The sequence below is a fragment of the Panthera onca genome, chromosome F1 (assembly GCF_046562875.1).
Source record: "Panthera onca isolate mPanOnc1 chromosome F1, mPanOnc1 haplotype 2, whole genome shotgun sequence".
Classification (NCBI taxonomy): Eukaryota; Metazoa; Chordata; class Mammalia; order Carnivora; family Felidae; genus Panthera; species Panthera onca.
The window spans coordinates 25,106,684-25,121,097 of record NC_138355.1 but is presented as its reverse complement, the minus strand read 5'-3'; the positions used below and the strand labels follow the sequence as shown (position 1 = coordinate 25,121,097).

The following is a 14,414-nucleotide window of genomic DNA, read 5'->3' as shown; positions in this document are numbered from 1 at the left end:
GAACAGAACTGAGAAAGAGGACTCAGAGAGAAAGGATTAAATACAGGAGACACTGGTGTACTTAAAGCCAAGGAAAAGAGAAGGAGTGGTAAACAGAGACCACGCTAAGATACAATTAAGTTGTGTCCATGACTTTGGCAATACACAGAAATAGTAAAAGATCCGAACAATCATTCTTCAACAGAGTAATCAAAGGAAAGGGTAGGCTACCATTGTTGGGAGAATTAAGGAAGAAGAGGGAATGGAAATAATTGTGGGCTATTCTTTAAATATGTAGAAGACTTGCATACATAAGAGACTGAAGATATAAGAAAGAGAAATAAGTTTAGAGAATAACATGTGTTAGAGAAGTAATGGGACCCTGGTCACAAGTGAGGAAATCACCCTTGGACAGAAGGGCTGACCTTTTCCACAGAGATGGAAAGATAGAAAGGAAGGTTGCATTCATTAAGTAAGGTAGGAGGAGGAGAGAACTGCAGGCACAGGGCTTTGATTTTCTCCATGGAATAGGAAGCAAGATCATCAACTGACAATAAGATTCTATCTGATGAAAGAAGTTAAATTTGGAAGAATCATTGGTGGCCAATGGAAAGAGACCAGAGAAAATTATATGAGACTTGATGAGTTAGCAGAATTTACTGATATTCATGGAACAAAAACATTATTAAGAATCAACTCTGACCTTTTTTATTAGCCTGAAACCCTGCTATACCCATATAAAAAAATTAAAAATAGATATTTTATAGAACTTGCCATATGTTTAAGAAATCACTTATTCTCATCAGAGGTAATAAAATTTTATCACTAGGAGCCCCTATAGCAATTAAAGGCCTAAAGAAAATACATGACTTTGTAAAATAAGGAGCTGAACTGCATATTTGAATATGAACAACTCTTTTCATTAGAAATATACAGTTAGCCCTTGAACAACATGGAGACAAGAGGCACTAACCCTTCCATGTAGTCAGAAATCTGCGTATGACTTTTGACTCCCCCAAAAACTTTACTAATACTCTATTGTTGACCCAAAGCCTTACCAATAATATAAATAGTTGATCAACATATATTTTTATTGTTATATATGTTATGTATTCTATTTTTACATAAATAAGCTAGAGAAAAGAAAACATTATTAATAAGATCATAAGGAAGAGACAATACATTTATAGTACTGAATTATATTTATCAAAAAAAAAAATCCACATGTAAGTGGACCCATGCAATTAGAAGGTCAGTGGTATATCTAATTGGGACAGATCCCATATGGCAAAAAAAACCTTATTTAGGCTACCCCTGAAGTAGTTCCTTCTTTGATGCAACCAGAAAATATTAGTCTTTGATGCTACCTGGAAATTTTTAGTGATTATGAACATCATGCATCGTTATACAAAATTAATTGTTTACATCTATTTTCCCAGTTGGACTTAATAGCAGAGATTAGGGTTCATTGTTGCTATATTTTCATAATTCTTGTTTCTACATCTGGGTACAAAATAAACACTTAACAATATTCATAGACTAAAATCATTTATTTACTTCTTTTTAAGTGTTAAAGGACCATTGTTTGTTATAAGTTAAGCAAAGTTAATTTAAGTCATGAAGCTTTCAGTTGTAAATGGCAGAATTAAACTCAAACCAACTTAAAAATTATTTAAAGATATTTATTACCTACAGTGATTGGTGATCTTATGTTTTAGGTCTTAGGTATTACTAGATCCAGAGATTCTTCTCACATAAGCAAGCATCTATGATATTTTTTCTCTGAATCTCAATTCTGCTTGCTTTGTTTTAGATTCAGAACAGGCTGTCCACACAAGGTGGTAAGACCACTACCAGGCTATGTCATCCTCACTACCAGATACCAATAAAAAGAACACTTCTTATTCCCCAACACTTCCAACACAGTCCTGCAGAGGGCTCTCTGGGGCCCAGCTGCCCATCCTTGAGTGGATCATTGTGGCCAGGAGAACTGGGAACATCGATTGTGCCCTTGCCTTAAGCACACTCATAGAAATAGTTCCCAAGGGGTTTGGATCCCAGGATAACAGTAGGGGGAGCAGACAAAGCATACTGGAAGACAGGCAATCCACAGTTCACTATAATTACTTTTTGCTGTTATAAAGTAATATTTTATTCTCTTTTCCTGACATTTTAATGGTAAATCTTACTTGCTGAATCCAGGCAAGCCCTCGGGTACGAATCCTCTCTGGAGGGAGATACTTGCAAATTAATAATGCAGATCTAAGTGATACAGCCAATTATACTTGTGTGGCCAGCAACGTTGCAGGAAAGACTACAAGAGAATTTATTCTCACTGTAAATGGTAAGAAAGTTAACCATTGTTTCACAATTTAAAAATTTAGCCAAGGGCATTCAAAGAAATGATAACATTTTTGTTTCTTATGGGCACGCTAAATAAATTCTTGTGGTTATCTTATTTTTTGAAGACAACATGTATTTGTATTATGGCTATATTCAAATGATATTTCAAAAAAATTAATTAAAGGTACATTATCTTAGAGGATAATATATGTCCAGTCATTATCAGCATATCCTGATACTCTGTGTCATTCAGATAAGAGGCATTGAGAAAGTTACACTAAATCTCTGGATGACAGGTGGTCCATTATTTAGTTCTTTATTCATGTTGGTGTTGGGTGTATATGTGTTACAGAGACTGCCACAGGACTGTATTTTCTCAAATATAAAATCTAAACATTAAAATGTGCCAATATTAGGGGAGATAATACAGGCTTTTCCCCATGATAGTGTCTTTGGTTACTATATGAAGCTTTACAGAATATTGAGTGACCTACACAACTAATATCTCTAATACTAAAGTTAAAATTCAAGTTTTCTATTCCCATATGAACTCAACGATTAATAAAATACATACTCTGAGACTTGCATGATTAATCACAGATGTGCTTTTCATTAGACCGGCCCACTGTCTGTTCTTTATTTAAAGTGAAGCTGTTCCAGTGCTAACATTCCCTGACCATTATTTGGCCAAAGAGAAATAAGAAATATCATCTTTAATTTGCATCAGACCAGAGCTAATTTTTATTCAAGCGTCTCTCCAGGAAAGCCAGATTTCACACACCGTATCAGGGATTTAAAACCTCCTTCCCCCAACCTGTGCTTTATTTTTCAACATGGAGTTTCTTGAGTAAGACTTTAGGAATTAAACCCCAATTCTGTTAATACTAACCTAAATTAGCCGCAGGCAAAGCTGTACCTTTGACTCAAAGCTAACCTTGTATTACCTCTTCAGAGTCTTAGTTCAGGCTGTGTTATTAATGTGAATGAAGTTTTCCACATACCTCTCTTGCGCAGTTCCTCCAAACATAAAGAGCGGCCCCCAGAGCCTTGTCGTTCACGTAAATAGGTCGACTGTATTGGAGTGCCTTGCTGGGGGTGTGCCGACCCCAAGGGTAACATGGAGAAAGGATGGAGCTGTTCTATCTGCAGGTCACGCAAGGTAACAGTTCTGGAGAAGGATGAAAAATACTGTACTAACTGAAATATAAATTCTTGAATCTTTTTTTCCAATGTATTGTTTTGGTCTTGTTATATTTAATACTAGTATCCTCATCTTTATATGAGAATCAACACATACTATTTTAAAAGCATAATCGTAAGGCTTATGTCCAAAAACATAATGATTATATTTCCTCCAAGAGCACAAGTCCATCTGCTATGCATCTTTGCAGAATATCCCCCTTTTCCACCCAGGGTATTGTGAATTTCTAAAGCAGGAAAAGACCAAAAAAAACGGATTTAACTATAAGTCTTGTAAAATACTCTCAGTCAAAATGTGAATAATCAGAAAAGGCTGATTCCGGGGACTTCACTTGTGATCTTTCTTGTAGATACTCCATCTTGGAAAATGGATTCCTTCACATCCAGTCAGCACATGTCACAGACACTGGACGATATTTGTGTATGGCTACCAATGCTGCTGGAACAGACCGCAGGCGAATAGATTTACAGGTCCATGGTAAATATACTTCTGTGAATGACATCTAATCTTTGGGTTAAATGTTCTTTGATAGCCTAAACCAGTGAGATCATAAAGACCTTGATATCCGGGGCTACGCGAGTGTACCACACTGTATTGCGAACAGTCAAGATCCATGTTTTCTCCTCACTGTGGCTAGCACCATCACAACACTATTTAAATTCACAGAGCCTGATCAAGTTCATGATTAGGGGGCAAGTTACCAGTGATTAATTTCAGTCTGGCAGAAATACTTCAGGTGGCATACTATTTGCTGAATGTGTTACCCTCCTATTTGTTGACTTTGTTTTAGTTCCTCCATCCATTGCTCTGGGTCCTACCAACATAACTGTAACAGTAAATGTTCAAACTACTCTGGCTTGTGAGGCTACTGGGATACCAAAACCATCAATCAAATGGAAGAAAAATGGGCATCTTCTTAATGTAGATCAAAATCAGAATTCATACAGGTAAGGAATAATTTTTTTTAACTTTTTAATATTTGTTTATTTTTGAGAGAGACAGGGGTGCAAGCAGGGGAGGGGCAGAAAGAGAGAGAGAGAGAGAGAGACAGAATCTGAAGCAGGCTCCAGGCTCCGAGCTGTCAGCACAGAGCCTGAAGCAGGGTTTGAACTCATGGACGGTGAGATCATGACCTGAGCCAAAATCAGACGCTTAACTGACTGAGCCACCCAGACGCCCCAGTAAGGAATAATTTATTTTTTTATTTTTTTTTTTTTTAGTAAGGAATAATTTAATTGAAAACCCCTACCTACTATTTAGAAACATTATTTTTTTTTAATTTTTTTAACGTTTATTTATTTTTGAGACAGAGAGAGACAGAGCATGAACGGGGGAGGGCCAGAGAGAGAGAGGGTGACACAGAATCCGAATCAGGCTCCAGGCTCTGAGCTGTCAGCACAGAGCCCGATGCGGGGCTGGAACTCACAGAGCGCAAGATCATGACCTGAGCCAAAGTTGGACGCTCAACCAACTGAGACACCTAGGCACCCCTAGAAACATTATTTTAAAAAGAATTAATATTTCATCTCTCTCAATGGGGACAGCATATATATACATACAATGGGGACAGCCTTTACATACATGTTTGAAGCCTATACATGTTTGAGGAATTAGCTAGTATATAGAGTATATATTTTTTCTTAATGTGAAATTAGTTTTTCAACCTAAAAGCTTTTTTTGAATTATAGGTTCAACTTCTCCATTCATAAACCTTATGAATGAAGGTCAGAGAGATCTGCAAGATTAGATTCCTATTCTGCTTTACTTTTTAGCACCTTTTAGATTTTTATAAAGACAAAAAGTTAAAGCATCATTTGGTATAAAAGAAAAACTATTCTGTAAAATTAATACTAGCTGTAGCCGTAGAATAAAAAATAAAATTCTGAACCTTGAAATACACCTTAGGTATTTGATAGCATGAGGGAATAGACCATTTTCTCCAATTTTTTGCATTCTCCCAGCTTTACTTCCAGTAGCTCATAATATGACAGTGTATGGTTTTTAAAAGCTAACCTCTAAATCACTAGGAATTTCTGATATTTAAGATGAGCATCATTTATTGTATCTCAATTAAGTTAATGGATAGATACCTCGTCAAAGGATTTGCCAAATGTTCTCATAGGTCTACTTTGACAATAATTCTGATAATCAGGAAATATGAAAACAGGAGTGTTTCACTTGGAATTCTGTTGTTTCTCTCTCTTTCTCACCCTTTTATTCTTTGGGTAGCGGGAGTCTAGTGACTTGAAGATATACACTATATGGAAAATATACAATACATTGAATAAAAAAGCATGTCAAATGTATTCCCATTAAATCAAATCATTTTTATTCCATCAGCACACACTTTGCAGTAAGAAAGTAGATATTTTATTTAGATTTACTTAGAATAATATATGTATATTTATTAAAGCTCTTAAATATTTGAAATGATCTAGATCACTTTAGTTTTTAATTGATTAGACATTAGGAAAAGGACTTATTGATGTATGTACTATGCATCTCTAAGATGTCCAGCACATGTAAGGAGACATGTGAAGGAGGGAAACATGCAAGACAGACAGAGTTGTAATTACCTGTCCATCAATGGACATAATCAAGTACCAATCTACAAAGCTATTGTGAAATTTAGAGATAGTTTATATGAAACAGTTGAGATGGTGCCAGAATGTATCCAATGCTCAATCAACAATAGCTATCATCAGTGTGCCCATTTTACTGTATTTCACTTAGAAGAGCATGGTTGATCATGATAGAAGCATTCAGAAAATGCAGGATGCCCCCTTTGAACAATCCACCCAGCTGCTTCCCATAAATCTCAAGGTTAGGGCTCTGTTAACCCATTGTCCATATAAAAAAGTCTGATATATGAAGTATCAGAGAGACTCCTCATTTTAACATGAGGAAAGAATTCCATTTCCCTCAATTCACAACATGCTACCATGTTGAACCAACATTTATGAAAAATGATATATAGTACATCATTTCTTTGAAATATTTCTTCTAGGCTCCTTTCTTCAGGTTCACTAGTAATTATTTCCCCTTCTGTGGATGACACTGCAACCTATGAGTGCACTGTGACAAATGATGCCGGAGAGGATAAAAGAACTGTGGATCTCACTGTCCAAGGTAGAACTGGCTTCCTGTATGGATTGATACTTACTATCATCACACATTTCATCATTCCACTACCTTACAACAGGGCTTCTTTTTCCACTTACCTAACATTCACTTTCAGTGTAGGAAAAGAAAGATGTATGATAAGAGTTTGGAAATCTGGAAGAGTTGCAAATGTGTACTTTCTTCTTCTTGTTATTGTTGTTTTAGTTCCACCTTCCATAGCTGATGAGCCTACAGACTTCCTGGTAACCAAACACGCCCCAACGGTGATTACTTGCACTGCTTCGGGAGTTCCATTTCCCTCAATCCACTGGACAAAAAATGGGATAAGACTACTTCCCAGGGGAGACGGTTATAGAATTCTGTCATCAGGTAAGGCCAAGTTCAGTGATTACACGTCTATGATTAGATTAATCATGAATAGATGGCTTCACCTGGCCTTTTTTTGGTACCCAAATAAAAGAATAAAATACATTTTCATTCCTAGACTTAGGCACCTGGGGGGAAAGGCAGTTAGAGTGGGAAGGGGAATTAGAGAACAGGAGAGAAAAAAAATCTGGAAACAAAATAACAATAACTGAATATAATCATGATCATTGGAATTTTATATCCATATTTACTGATGCTAAGGTTTTACAAGTTCATGGGTTGCTTTTGAGTGAGCAATACTCCCTCCATTGGCCAAAAAGAATCTCCATTCATTTAACAAACATTTAATGCCTAAAATAAGTTAGAGACTCCACCGAGTTTCTGAGGTTATAAAACTAAGAGGGTTCTTGTTTTCAAGGTTTTTATAATTGAGTAGGTAGGGAAGGTTGGGTGATAAGTGCTAGGATGGGTAATTTTTGAGAGTGGTAGCAGCCATCATTTATAAAGTTTATGTATTGAAAGAGAAAAAAAAATTCACCTCAATGAAAATATAGGTAATTCACACTGGTGTTTCTGAAAGCTGATCCCCTAAGTTGGGAGGGTGCATTAGAGATAAACTAAAGTAGCAACTAACATCCTGGGGTTTATGCATCTGTGCATATTATTCTAAGGGAATTTATTTTCTCAATAGAAGGGAAATAATGGAAGATCATTCGCGGAGTAGAACTTGGCTTTTAAAGCAAAGTATTTTGGCTGTCTCAGAAACCTATATAGATTGGTAGCAATTAAAATTATAAAATAGAAATGAAGTACCCTTCAGCACAAGGTATTGTGTTAAGAGAACAGTTTGGAACTTTCTCAAAATATTAAACAGAGTTACCATGTGACCCAGCAGCTCCATTCCTAGGAAATGAAAACATATGTCCACACAAAGACTTGTATGCAAATGTTCATACAGCATTATGCACAGTACACAAAGGAGAAACAATCCAAATGTCCACCAACTGGTGAATGAATAAACAAAATATGGATAATCCACACAATGAAATTCTATTTATCAATAAAATAGAGCAAAAAAAATAGGGCAAAAATTGGCACATGCTACAACAGATGAAACTCACAAACTCTGCTCACAGCAAAGGTAATCGGACTCAAGCCATCTGTATGATTGCAAATGCATGAAATGTTCGGAAAGGGCAAATATACGGAGAATGTGAAGAGATTATCGATTGCCTGGGGCTGGGGTTGGGAGTGAGACGTGACTGTAAATAGGATGAGATTTCTTTTTAGGGTAATAGGAATGTTCTAAAAATTAGATTATGATAGTTGTGCCATGTAGCTGTAATTAAGCTAAAAATCATTGAAGTGTACATTTAATTGGGTGAATTTTATGGTTGTAAATTTTGCCTAAATGAAGTCATTAATAATAACCAAAAGGCACTGTGTTAGGCACTTCAGGGGATGCAAGTATGCATATAAGCCAAGCACCACTGTGCTATAGGGACAAAAACACTAAATCAGAGAAACCTAGTTTATTGAACCAGAAAAATGGTTGCAGAAAAAACGGACACACTGTGCATAAAAACTTTTTTTTCTTTTTAGGAGCAATTGAAATGTCTGCCACTCAGTTCAACCATGCTGGAAGATACACTTGTGTTGCCAGGAATGCAGCTGGTTCTGCACATCGACACGTGACCCTTCGTGTCCACGGTATGAAGGTTACTTTTCATTAAAAGCTTGTTGTTTTTTCTTCAAGTCATGTTTATTCTTGAAGGGATGGATGTACTCTCTAGAGTTATGAAACCTGGTAATATCTTGGGAATATGAAAGATTGATAGGTACTAGTCAAAAGACTAAAAAAAAAAAAAAAAACACAAAACCTACAGATGACAAACCACACAAAACAACCCCTATGTTATTTTTTTCTTGAATTGCTGTAATCTATTCCTGCTTCTAGTCTTTTTGTTTTTTAATGTTTTTTTTATTTTTAAAAGAGACAGAGAGAGTGAGAGCAAGTGGGGAGGTGCAGAGAGGGAGGGAACAGGGGATCTGAAGCAGTCTCCATACTGACAGCAGAGAGCCCGATGTGGGGCTCAAACACAAACCATGAGATAATTACCTGAGATCATGACCTGGCTCAACCAACTGAGCCACCCAGGCACCCCTGCTTCTAGTCTTCTAATGGAAACTGCCTACAGTTGCAAGACTCAAAAAAATGTAATACGGTCAATATTTTCTTCTCCCTAGCACAAGCAGATCACTAAAAATTTGGAAATATGAATCTGGGCATGTTTAACCCATGGCTACTTTAGATGTTCCTGCCACTAACTGGTGCCATTGCTTTCTCTGTTGATTGGTTCTTACAGAGCCTCCAGTCATTCAGCCTCAGCCAAGTGAACTAGACGTCATTGTAAACAATCCAATTTTATTACCATGTGAGGCAACAGGGACACCCAGTCCTTTCATTACTTGGCAAAAAGAAGGCATCAATGTCATCGCTTCAGGTACCTACCAGTGTTTATATCAAGAAAATCACAAAAAAAACAGTGTTTTATAATTCAGAAGTCAGTATTATCTTTTAATGAAAAGAATTTTTAATAAAAATTATTTTTACCCTGCTTTCACAATTGCAATGCAGGCAAAAGTCATGCAGTTCTCCCTAGTGGCGGCTTGCAGATCTCCAGAGCCGTCAGAGAAGATGCTGGCACTTACATGTGTGTGGCTCAGAATCCAGCTGGTACAGCCTTAGGCAAAATCAAATTAAATGTTCAAGGTACCTAAATAATTCATCTCTATGTCTTCATTGCAAAGATGCTTGTAACGATGGATGCCACATTTCATTTATCTAAAATAATGATGCTGCCATAGTTGTCAACATTCTGAGTTTACATTATACAATGCGTTTTTCTATCACTCTTATGAAGGAGAAAAGTTAATGTTTGGGGATTTGGGGGGAGGGTCATTGTTTGTGTAAGAAAACTGAGGCATCTCAGAGTAATTTTGGACTTCTACAAACTTCCATGTGGTACTCTATTTCATTGTGGCACATAATTAAAGTGATTTTTAAAACCATTCTCCAAAATACTGCATTGGGTACATTATGAAACACTACATTGTAATACCCACTCCAAAAACAAATCATAATTTTTCAAGTCATAAATAAAAAATCATGAAACAAAAAAATCATAATTACAGTTAAGCAATTTGACAGGCAAAAATTATTCTGTAGACAAAGCAGGGTTTTTTTTCACATTTAACTGTTATTTTCTGAACACAATATTCATATTTGCATACATTGTTTTTGTGAGTGAAGAAGACACCTGGAGGCAGGTTCTGAGCTACTGAATTTGCATTAGCTGATTTTGAATTTCCTTATAGTATGATTTTCCTATGATGAATTAATGACTACAGTAAAGCTCACCTAACTGCACATCATAAATCTAATTTCTTTATATTTTTCAACATTTTCTCAATAAATATTTATTGGAATAATAAGTGGAAATACATTAAACATTACAGACATGATGCTTCCTTTATAGTGTGGAAAAGGGAAAAAAACTAAACTACCAAATAAATGAAATAATTATAAGTTCTAACGTGTTAAGCAGAAAAAAAAAAGGCTGAGATGGAATCATGGGGAAACGTAGGGACCACCTTACCTTAGTGGCTAAAGTGGGCTTTAAGAAGCAGCCTTCTCTGAAGGGGTACCATTTAAGCTGAGACCTGAATGATGAGCTAGGATGAGCCGTGCAAAAGTGGCAGAGTGTCCCCAGGAGAGAGGGCAGCATGTGCAATGGCCCCAAAGGAGGAAAGAGTAAGAAAAGAAGCATGCCAGTGTGGTGGAGAGCGGTGAAGAAGGAGAAGGCTGGCAAAATGGAAAGGAAGTCCGAAAAGAAGGCGGGCCAATGCATGGAAGGTCAGAGGGACCACACAAAGGTTGTACTTTCTTCTCTATGCAGTGGGAAGCCTTCTAAGGGTTTAACCATGTTGCTTATCTGGCTTTAGGAAGATCTCTTTTGATGTCGTGTAGGTATTGGTTTAGAGAAGGGGCAAGGCTAGAGCTGGAGGAACTCTTTGGGTCCTCCAAGCACCGTGTTACAGGCTGGGAGTGGGAGCGGCTCTGTAAATTGCAGGGGTAAATGAAAAAAGTGATGGATAAGATACTTTTGGAGATGTAACTGCCAGAATGGCTGATGAATCAGATTTTGGAGGTTAGGAAAAGAGAAGAATTAATGATGTTTCCTGGACTTTGGGCTTGAGCTAGTGAGTGGATGATAGTGCCATGGGGAGGTGCAAGGGGAGGAAAATGTTTTAGAGGAAGGAAGACATGATTCCTGATTGATCCTGTTAGAGGTGGGAAACTATTAGAAATCCAAGTGGAGATATCAAATGGAATTGAATATTTATGGATCCAGAGCTCGAGAAGTATAGTATAAGATATAAATTTGGAAGTAATCAGTGTATTTCAGCCCACAAGACTGGATCGGAATTTGGACCGAAAAGAACTAAAAACAAAGACCCAGTACTGTGCATTGTTTAAGAAACAGTCTGAGGAAAGAGAGGATGCTAGAAAAGAATACAAAGGTGCAGGCAGAGATGTTGGAGGAAAGCCGTATGAAAACTAGGAGAGGAGATCATTTCAAGAAGGGAGTGGACAATTTGTTGAATGTGAGTGAGAGGTCAGTTGGGATAAGGACCAATAAATATTCATTGGTTTTGGCAACATGGAGATCATGGAAAGAACAGTTCCATATAGGAGGGTTTTTTTCCTTCACTAATTGATTAAAATTGATTAAAATCTGAGCAGTTATGGGACAAAGAAACACAGTAGGTGATTAATAGCATTTCAACATTTCAAAAGCAACCAGAAATAACTGCATGCTTTAGAGGCATGAAAATTCTGAACCAAATCTCTCTTCTTGCAGAAACAGTATATAATAGCAAATACAAGCCCAACCAAATAATGATTTTAATATGGTTATTTGTATTTTTTCACAACTTGCTGATTTTATTTTACTCACCACCAGTAGTGTATCTTAAAATTTGTTCTCTGTGTGGTTGACCACATCTCCATATCCTCTGGAGATACAGCAGATAGTTCTAGGTCTCCGGGACTTGCCATGCACAGAGTGTTGCTTGGATCAGTGGATCTCTGAGATCTCATTTGTGATTCCACTACACATTCTGAATATGGTAACAGTGAATACTGTTGGCTTTGCTTCTCTCTTCAACTTTCTTGAATGGGTAGTAGTTTTTGTTGTTTGTGGGTTTTGTCTGCACATGCTTAAAAGGATATTTTTACTGTCATTGTCCTCGGCACTTTGTCACTTCTCTGGACTTTCAGTGACACGGGTGGGTCATCCTCTCCTTTCTCTCCTGTGTACTTGTGACTAGTTTTTCCTCCTTTGTGTTTGATTGCTCTCTCACAATTATTTAATATTTCTTTGAGGCTCAACAAAAGATCCAGGCCAATCCCTAAATGGTAATCAACCTACTCTAATCACTAGGAAGAGAATTCCTTATCATAAGCTCTTCCATAGCTTTCTGAAAAAGTGGGAATAGTTTTATCTGTATAATTCTTTTCCATGATCTATTCATTTATTTATTCAGTCATTCAAACAGTACTTTGTTAAATGTGGCCACTGTATTTGAGACACTAACCACTGTAGGAAATATTTGAGTAAAAGTATCTCTCAGCAGTGGAATGATTTTTAAACCTTGAAGGGGTCTATTCTGAAAGTTTAGATAGCTGAAGTGAATCACATAATACAGTATGTTAAAAGAAAATGCCTCTGTTGACACAACCTAAATTTTCTATTTTCTAGGCATGTAGTATCAGGAACATATAGTTATGCCCTCATTTAAAATTGCTTATCATTTACATTTATTAACTATGTAGAGAATAATTTTCTGAAAGTGGCTCAAAGAATTTTCTTTGCCAATGAAAACAGTGTAGTGATCCTTCAATGATAATACGGTAAAGTCGGGATTTTGTTTCTTTTCAGTGTGACTTCACTTTGCTGGAGTAATACCCTAGTGTATGCTTTTAAGATAAACTTTGTATCTTTTAGTTCCTCCCGTCATTAGCCCTCATCCAAAGGAATATACCACTGCTGTGGATAAACCCATCTCCCTACCATGTGAGGCAGATGGCCTCCCACCACCTGATATTACCTGGCATAAAGATGGGCATGCAGTTATGGAATCAGTCCGCCAACGCATCCTCAGCTCTGGGGCCCTGCAGATAGCATTTGCTCAGCCTGATGATGCTGGCCAGTACACGTGCATGGCAGCTAACGTGGCAGGATCAAGCAGCACGAGCGCCAAGCTCACTGTCCATGGTAGGTTGTTTGACATTATTTCAATCTGCTACATTGCCGTGGCAAAGAGAAAAGACCACCAAGAAAAGATAGGGTGAAAGTCAAAGCCATGCAAAACCCGTAATCCAAAGTGGTGTGTGTGTGTGTGTGTGTGTGTGTGTGTGTGTGGTTGTGTAGGTACACTTACCTTTCTAATATGTAGGCTCTGGTTATTTGTGTGGGCAAAAGAAAAGCTGTGATTATATGTGTGTGAGAAAGATTTCCTTAAGATAGCCAAAATAATTAATGTGTTGCCAGTAATCCCCTCATCTTATGCTTATTGGGATTTATACTTTGGCTACTGATCCTATTTATGGGATCCATTTGTGTTTTGTGATTATTCTGCTTTACTTCTCAAGTTGCAAATGATATTGACTCAAAACTAACCACCACGTGAGATACATTATAAATATAGTATGAACCTAATGAGAGTTGGAAATCTATTTGATTCATTATTTTAAAGTAGCAAAATATTTACAAGTATATTTTTATAATAGAAAAAAAATCTTTCTTTGTATTCAGACAACTAACAAAATATCTAAGGATCAGCATTGAAATATTTTAGTTGTTAATGTATTTTAAACTAAAGATAGACCACCTATTGATATCAATGTTAGGAAACAAACTCTTTTCAACTGCTGTTTTTAGAGGTAATTCTTATAATGGTGAGTTTCTGCTTTTTTCTTTTTTAAAAAAAATTTGTGAAAGCTGTTTTTTATCTTTCAGGTGTATTTGAATTTTCTACAACTTCAGCATTAAAGTAGTGATTTCAAATAGACACATTTTTAATTGAATAAATAAATAAATAATAGCCGCAATTTTTAAATCAGCATTTCTGAGTTTTCTAAATACTCCCCCTGGTTTATACCTGCTTTCAGTTAATATAACTGAACTAATCAACACACATTAGTTCTTTAGCTTCAAATAAATAATAGTTCTCCTTCTTAAATATTTGTAGAAAATTTACCAAAATTGACTATATACTAAACAATAAAACAGTCATTAATATGATTTAAAAATAAGGCCACAATTCCTGCCCACAA

At 36.5% G+C, this 14,414-nt stretch overlaps 1 protein-coding gene across 3 annotated transcripts in view; it reads left to right on the top strand.

Annotated features, from left to right (window-relative positions):
- HMCN1 (hemicentin 1) overlaps window positions 1-14,414 on the top strand; it is a 470,876-nt gene that overhangs the window by 399,299 nt on the left and 57,163 nt on the right. For all 3 annotated transcript variants that reach the window (XM_060643679.3, XM_060643685.3, XM_060643687.2), the window contains 10 exons: window positions 2,182-2,323; window positions 3,337-3,481; window positions 3,873-4,000; window positions 4,314-4,470; window positions 6,531-6,652; window positions 6,851-7,015; window positions 8,615-8,722; window positions 9,379-9,516; window positions 9,651-9,785; window positions 13,084-13,353. In XM_060643679.3, the coding sequence (XP_060499662.1) occupies window positions 2,182-2,323; window positions 3,337-3,481; window positions 3,873-4,000; window positions 4,314-4,470; window positions 6,531-6,652; window positions 6,851-7,015; window positions 8,615-8,722; window positions 9,379-9,516; window positions 9,651-9,785; window positions 13,084-13,353 (1,510 nt within the window). The remainder of the gene's footprint in view (window positions 1-2,181; window positions 2,324-3,336; window positions 3,482-3,872; window positions 4,001-4,313; window positions 4,471-6,530; window positions 6,653-6,850; window positions 7,016-8,614; window positions 8,723-9,378; window positions 9,517-9,650; window positions 9,786-13,083; window positions 13,354-14,414) is intronic.